At 41.1% G+C, this 8,190-nt stretch overlaps 1 protein-coding gene and 1 pseudogene across 1 annotated transcript; both read left to right on the top strand.

The window, feature by feature from the left end:
* The window catches only part of LOC138020705 (uncharacterized), a 1,176-nt pseudogene extending 1,097 nt beyond the window's left edge, over positions 1–79 (top strand).
* A 1,592-nt stretch (positions 80–1,671) lies between these two features.
* Positions 1,672–2,193, top strand: LOC138020704 (uncharacterized). Its single transcript, XM_068867639.1, has one exon. It carries the CDS (start codon positions 1,672–1,674, stop codon positions 2,191–2,193), a length of 522 nt encoding a protein of 173 aa, XP_068723740.1.
* Positions 2,194–8,190: the final 5,997 nt, after the last annotated feature.

The raw sequence follows: 8,190 nt of genomic DNA, 5'->3' as shown, positions 1-8,190 counted from the left end.
TCTCGACACTGGGTCAGATGTCTCCTTATGTGACAACAATCTCGCAACGGAGCTTGGAATTCAAGGCGAACAGAAATAATTTTTCCTGACAACCCAAGAAAGAGAAAATAGCCCAAGATTTGGCAGTGAAATCAGCTTAACTATAGAACCTCTCGATAGCACTGGTACTGACAAAATAGAAGTAAATAGGCTGTGGACCATGGACAGATTAAAAGCCTAAAGTCCAAGCATTCCTCCCGAACTGAATACCAAGCAGTGGCCACATCTGGTTGGCATCAATTTACCAATCATCAAAGAAAGGGAAGTTCGATTAATCATTGGCACAAACACCCCAGAGGCCTTCTGGGTATTAGAAGAAAGACGCAGTAATAAAGGGGAACCTTATGCAATACATACACCTCTTGGCTGGGCACATGGGTCCAATGACGAATGTTCAAGATGATTTGAGTTACATTACTATAAATTTCGTTAGATCCAGAGAAGCCATGGAAGACAACGAAGACCTCATGCAGCAAGTAGAAAGATTATAGGCAACAGAAACAATTGGAGTGGAAACTGAATGTATGTCTCTAGAACAGAAGAAAGCTCTCCGGACCATCGAACAATCAGTTAAACTGCAAGATGGACACTACCAAGTAGCGCTACCTTGGAGAGAGTTCCCACCCTCCTTGGCGTACAACAGATCCTTAGCAGAATGGAGACTGCGAATGTTAAAGAGAAGATTCTTGCAAGCTAACAAGCTTTTCAAGAATTATAAAGGCACAATGGAAAAGTATCTTGCTGAGGGCCATGCAAGAAGAGTACCGCCCGAAGAGCTTCATGTGAAGGACAGGCCGCTGTGGTATCTACCTCACCACTATGTATTAAACAAGCCTGGAAAGACTGGAATGGTGTTCGACTGCGCAGCCAAATACAGAGGGACATCCCTGAACGACCAACTCTTAACAGGACCAGACCTTACAAGTTCCATTCTTAATGTCTTGACCAGATTTCGTGAAGATCGTGTTCACATCCACTGGCGATTCAAATCAAGAGTCAGTCGATTATCGAATCGAAGTCCATTTATTTGGCGCAACATCATTGCCCAGCTGCTCTAGTTTTTCTTTGAGGAAGACAGCCTACGATAACAAAGGAGACTTTGAAGAGGAAGTTTTGAAATTTTTATGTAGATGATTGTCTCAGTCTGTTGACTGTGCCATCCAGATCGTAGTGCAGCTATGTGACCTCCTCTCCAAAGGTGGATTTCGACTCAAAATGGCTGAGCAACAATTCAAAGATTGTACATTTCATCCCGCACGAAGAGAGAGCCCCATCATTATTGGACCTCGACGTTGACAAAGACAAACCACCCATTCAGCAAGCATTGGGCCTTTAAAGTGAACCTCAAAGAAAAACCGAACACCCGCAAGGGCACACTCTCGTTGACAAGTTCACTTTATAATCCACTTGGTCTGATTGTTCCAATCATTCTACCCGCCAAGAAATTGTTACAAGACCTTTGCCAACAGAAACTAGGGTGGGATGATCCAATCAATGATGATGGGAAAGGTGGAAAAATCAATTGTCTGAACTGCCCCAAAATTACAGTCAACAGATGTTTTAGGCCAGTTGGCTTTGGAGAAATGAAGCTTGTTGAGCTCCACAGCTTCACAGACGCATCACAAGTGGCCTATGGTGCTGTGTGTTACCTTAGGTAGGTGGATGTTAGAATGCATTGCGCATTTCTTGTCAGAAGATCTCGCCTGGCCCATGGAAGGCCCATGTAAGCCCCATGACTGTGCCGAGATTGGAACTCTCCAGCTGGAACAGTCCATAAAGGAAGAATTGGACATTCCAGTTACAAACTCGACATTCTGGTCAGACTCAACATGCATGTTGCAGTACATTAAAAACAAGTCAAGAAGACTTCACACATTTGTGGAAAATAGGCTGTCCATTATTCACGAACGTTCGACCCCTTACCAGTGGAGACATATACCTTCTGAGCTCAACCCAGCAGATGAAGTTAGTCGAGGTCTTACAGTGAAAGACATGATCAACAACAGCAAATGGTTGAATGGCCCGATGTTGTTACGCAAGAAAGAAGAGTCTTGGCCTAGCAATCTCACAAATGTTCAAAACGAGCTGTCAGTTGACGACCCAGAATTGAAACTTGACGTTGAGTCTCATAGCCAAATGACGATTTTCTTTTAAGTTTCATTCAGCGCCACTTGTCGTGGGAAAAATTGAAGAGAACTGTGGCCTGGTTGTTGAGATTTAAAGCATGGTTTATTACTACATACAGCCTAAGATCAAAGAATGCAAGTGCAAAAATGTTATCAGTGGACAAATTGCAAAGGGCTGAAAGAGAAATTGTCAAGCATGTGCAAGGATTTTCGTTCCCTGAGGCCCTTCGAGCTTTGCAGAAGATCAGGTCTTCAAAATACTGCCGTCAAGTAACTGCTGAGCTAAAGAAGTTGAAGATGCTGGCCTTCATGTGTAAACTTCACCTGTTCTTGGACGAAATTGGAATCCTGAGGGTAGGAGGGCACCTTGAAAATGCACTAATCAGCTACGAAGCCAAACATCCACTTGTTATCCCCTATTCGCATCACGTCACAGAACTGATAATCTCTCAGCATCATCAAATAACAGGTCACCTTGGTCAGGAGTACGTTTTGTCCAATTTACGTCAGAATTACTGGATAATTAAGGGACGTTCAGCCGTGCGAGCAGTACTAAGCACGTGTTTTCAATGCAAGAAACTTGAAACTCCACTCAGAGAACAGCTCATGGCCAACTTACTGAAAGAACGATTGATGTCAGGAGAACCGCCATTCACCAAAATCGGCGAGGATTACTTTGGTCCCCTTTTAGTTCGACAAGGTCACTAAAATGTAAAACGCTATGGGTGCCTTTTCACATGTCTGGTCGTTAGAGCTGGCCACATTTAAGTTGTGTACACTGTTGACACTGACAGTTTTATAAATGCGTAGCAGAGATTTATCAACATGAATGGGTGTCCTAAGACCATCAACAGTGATAACGGAACAAACTTCCACGCAGGTGACAGAGAGCTTCGCGAATAGCTAAATCATTGCAATTAAAGGTCCATAAACCAGTTCCTTCTGTAGAGGAAAATCACATGGAAATTCAACCCACCTGTCGCATCACATATGGGTGGAGTTGCGTAAGACTTCACATTCCTCATATGTTTTTTTTTTCTGGTTTCAAAGACTCTGCCAGTCTCGCCAACATAACTCCATGGGCAGTCGGCACAAGATATTTTGTAAACCACATTAGGTTGAAGATCGATGGGAGGGCGGGACTTACGAGAGGGAAACTCCTGTTGTAAAGTCTTGAATGGCTTGCTGACAACTCGAATATCATGTTTTCTAAGGAGTCTAGTTAGAGGCTGAGAAATGCCATTAATATAGGGGAGGACTGCATAATTGGAGAATTCGGGAGGGTGCAACCCATTTAAAAAACATGCAAACAAGTTCCTCAGATGTTGGGATGGGATTTGTTTGCTGAGTAGAAGATTTCTTCTTTAGAAGGTTGGAGACAACATTTTGGGGGTAATTGTTAGATCGTAGAGCGTCGATGACATGAATAAGTTCTTTCTCTTTTCCTTGTTTTGTGCTCGGGAGATTAGTTGCGCGATGTAACAAAGTCTCAGCTGTACTGGTCTTGTGTCGTTTGTCATGATGGGAGAAGAAATCTAGATACCTATCAGTGTGGGTTGGTTTACGGTAAACCTCAATAATGAGATCATTATCCTTGCGAGTAACCAAAGCGTCCAGAAAGGCGATCTGGTTATTGTTTTCTTCTTCGATGGTAAAGGAGATGTGTTGATCGATACTGTTGAGTGTGAAAACATGATATTCGAGTTGTCAGCAAGCCATTCAAGACTTTACAACAGGAGTTTCCCTCTCCTAAGTCCCGCCTTCCGATCGATCTTCAACCTAACGTGGTTTACAAAATATCTTGTGCCGACTGCCCATGGAGTTATGTTGGCGAGACTGGCAGATTCTTTGAAACCAGAAAAAAAGAACATATGAGGAATGTGAAGTCTTACGCAAGAGGCTCCAACATCGCTAAACATGCTTGGTTTTCAAATCACTCTATTGACTTTAAAAATTCCCAAGTGATTGACAAGGGTTCTTCTCGTACCCGCAAGACACTGGAATCTTGGCACACTGCTTCGATAGATCATGCAGATAACAATTCTACGCCGCTCCCTAATCAATACTCCATTCTTTTAAAAAAGAACAATTAGTTCTTTTGACAAATATTTTTTCCCGTTTTTATATTCCTTTTTTCTCACCTATTTTTGTATATATTGTAGTTGTCATCATTTTTTCCATTCATTTCCATTGAAGGCTGTAGCCTGACAGCCGAAAGCTCGAAAGTTTTAACTGTATATAGCCAGTGAACGTTTTTTATAATAATTTTTTAATATGTTTTACCCTGGCTACGGTTCTTCTATTTTTAAAAAAAAGCACTCTGGTACATGGCTTCACCCATTGACACTATACAGCAGGAAAGGGCAATCGTTTCAACTACACATCGGTCGAAAAAAATATTGGGGTAAATGAAATGGTGATTTCTGAGAGTACTTTCGAAACAGGTCACTTGAGTAATATGAGCGACCCTTTGACCTTTTATGTCAATAGAGTATCCGCATCCGACTAACGTCAACTCTTTAAATCGTGACTTTAATACAACTTCCTTTTCGTTTGCTTTCTGTTGTGTTTTCAAGTAGAAGGCTGCGTTTTTTAATCTGGAGGCATCTACTCGCAATGTTAAACTTGCGGGGTGTATTTTGAAATTTGAAACTTTTAAGTGTGTCTTAAAAGACAGTACAGTACGAAAGACAACCCGAACAATGTCCATTAGAAGCCGTACATTTCTCTATTGTTATTGATGTCTCAAAAGGTTGGTTGAAAACTTCCATACTTTCAAATAATCATTGCTGACCTTTCAGGTAGGAAAACCATTAGCGGCAGTCCAAAAGGGAATAAGAACTCAAGGGCAATGTGCAAAATTTCATTTTACGATAATATTGTAGCTGGATGAATAAAATTTTATTGAGTTCACAAGAAGATTGGGCTCTCTGGTCCTTCTTCAGTTGAAAACAAACAAAAGGACAAGAGTGACTGGGTACCATGGGACAAATACGAAGTGGTCTGTACCGGGCTTTCAAAACCTTCCATGTAAGGTGGCTCCTACATCAGTACCTAATTTTGTAACCATTTCATATTTAAAGGCATTTTTGGTATCAGTGAAGGTCACCTTGAACTCACGATTTGCCCAAGGCAACGCCACAAACTTGGCATCAGATGGCGCTCGAACGAAACAAACTGTACTTCCCCCAAGGAATGGTCGTCGCATGGCAAGTCAGTGTCAACTGCTGCTTCCTGTAGGCTCACGTGAGTTTACTACCCATATTTCTATCGAACAAAATTGATGTGTTTTACTCAATAAACATAAAACAAAAATTAAAAAAATTGAGAGTGCAACAGAGGTTACAGTTACAGATTTGCTGTTGTTTCGCTTTTCTTTAGAAATATCCAAGCAGTGTAGAGGGAAGCTGGAGAAAGTGGCATCGCTAGTGACATCATTGTCATTTTTGCCTGACTAATTCGGTTCTCCGTTTAAGACATGGATAGAAGATAAAGGTAGCATAGAAGACGTATTACAACTAGTTGATTCAATTAATCACTTGACGATTGATGACGCGAGCTTGACTCAGCCCAATTATCAACTTGATGATTCTCTCCACCACTCGACACTAGAGAAGATGAGCCTTTATGAGCCCGACTCTCAGGGGAGTAGCAGTGAAACTTCTAGTAGCAACAAGTCACCCAAAAGCAGTCAGGCCTTAAAGCATTCTCTCCTGAATGACTTCCTACGTTCATGTGATGTTGATACGATCGGGCCACACAAAAGAGGATGGGAGTTATCCAGCGTACGTACCACAGCTAACCATGTATCCAAGCCGAAGTCCCTCATTGTTGCTGGCCTTAATGTAATTGCCCCAGGAGATGCAAGCTACCTCTGGGAGGCCGTAAGAAAAACTGGTTCTGTCGAGAAGAAACTGGGTATTGGCGAACAGCAAGAGGAGCAAAAATATCTTGAGGCACTGACAGAGTCCAACTGAAACGCGTCTTCCTGGGAAAGAAGACGTCAATTATTATTAATCATGGGGGACCACACATCGTTTAAATGCCTCCAGAGCTACATACCTTCACTATGGGCGTGGGACCGAAATAACCCGAGTAAGATGCCCTAGGAAGAGAGTGGAAAGTAAGCAGCTTGATCACTTTTTAACTTACATAACAAGTCCGCATGTCATCCAGGATTTCCCGTTTGGTCAGCGGTACCTCCCCCTCTCCTCTGGGGAGATACTAGAGACTCCAAATGTCATTAGGACAACGATTCCCAATAGGCTAAAAAAGCAATACCAGGCTTACTGCACGGAAACAGATTTCGCTCCATTCAGCCCAGCAACCATGCTAAGAGTCACGTCTGCATGTACAGTCACCGTGAGGAAGTCCCTACAGGGGCTAGATTACATTGCGGCAGATTGCAAAAGGTTTTGAAGATCTGTCTCTTATTGTGGAATGCCTAAAATCAATCAATCAATCAATCAATCAATAATCAATAATCTTTATTTATACACGATAAATATTTAAAGCGATGCTTCGCTTGTGGGGTTGTGTCTAAATAATTAAGTAAGATAACTTAATGAATTAGAAAATAAATAGGATATACACCAGCTAAAATCATATAGCTACTTACTACTTACAAGTCTAAAACGATAAAAGCTCAAAATTCTAAAATACAAGGTGGTACTCTGGTATCGACTAGTTATTAACACTAATTATACTTAAAATCTCTCTCCCTTCTGTTTAATATTTGAGGGGAGATACAGTCGAAATCTAGGTGTAGCAGAGCCTTTGACCGTCTTTCCACAATCGCGTGTTTCTTAAAATTGTCTATATCGTCACGAAGTCGAGGAACCAACGTGTTCCAAACTATTGCTCCTCTACGAGCTACAGAGTTCTTCATGTAGTTGGTGTTAAAATGAGGGACATCAATTTTCAGTTTGATATTGCTTGATGTTATCATTGTTCTTAATAATAACTGACATAGCATCTGGAGTCAGGTTATTGTGGATTTTATTCATAGGCTTAGCTAAGCTAATTTTATACATAAAGGCTAAAGAAGACCATTTAGCCTTTTTCATAACATCTGCATTAGACATCTCCAAAGGTAACTCAAAGATAATTCTCGCAGCTGTACAATGCAGTGCTTCTAATGCCTTAAAACCTTCCTTATTTGTGAGACCTCCCCATACTGATACACCATATACGATAGACGGCATAATAACTCTAAAATACAAGTCTAATAACATATTCTTTGGAAGAAATCTGCTACGTTTTAACAAGTTTAACTTATCAACAAAGCCTTTTTTAACAACACTAAGATGTTTAGACCAGTTTAGTTGATCATCTATCAATACGCCTAATAGACGAGAGTATGTAACCCATTTGATGGGGTGATGGCTAACTCTTTCAATGGGCCAGTGAATCTTCCACGATGGAGGATCATTGCTTCGCATTTCTTTGGATGAGGCACCAGTTTTGCACCAGTATAGAAGCTCTTCTAAAGGTTTGTTAAGTTCAGAAATTACTGCGTTGATAGAATCGCCAATGCAATATAGGGTTGTATCATCAGCATACATGTAGGTTGTGGTAGTTGTTATAGCTTCAGGTAAATCACTTGTGTAAAGAAAAAATAAGGTCTGTCCTAGAACAGAACCCTGCCGTATTCCGGATTTAACAGTGTTAAGATCTGATGCTATACCATTTAGGACAGTATATTGTTTTCTATTGTCAAGGTAACTGCGCAGCCAGTCAAGGAGCACTCCATTAATTCCAAAATCATTTTCTAATTTACGTAATAGCACATTATGGGAGACGCAGTCAAACGCTTTCTGGAAATCTACCAGCACTATACCAGCAACTTTATTTGAATCAATGGCACTCCTCCAAATTTCTGTCATATGTACTAGCAACAGCTCTGTAGAATATCCTCTCCTGTAAGCCCATTGTTTGACTGTGATTAATTTATTTTCAATAAACGCATGGTGAATGATAGACTCAGCAACGATGGTTTCAAGTATTTTGCTAGAAACACTGAGAA

The sequence above is a fragment of the Montipora capricornis genome, chromosome 10, assembly GCF_036669925.1.
Source record: "Montipora capricornis isolate CH-2021 chromosome 10, ASM3666992v2, whole genome shotgun sequence".
Taxonomy (NCBI): Eukaryota; Metazoa; Cnidaria; class Anthozoa; order Scleractinia; family Acroporidae; genus Montipora; species Montipora capricornis.
Note: the sequence above shows the minus strand (reverse complement) of the source record. Positions and strands in the feature narration are given on the sequence as shown.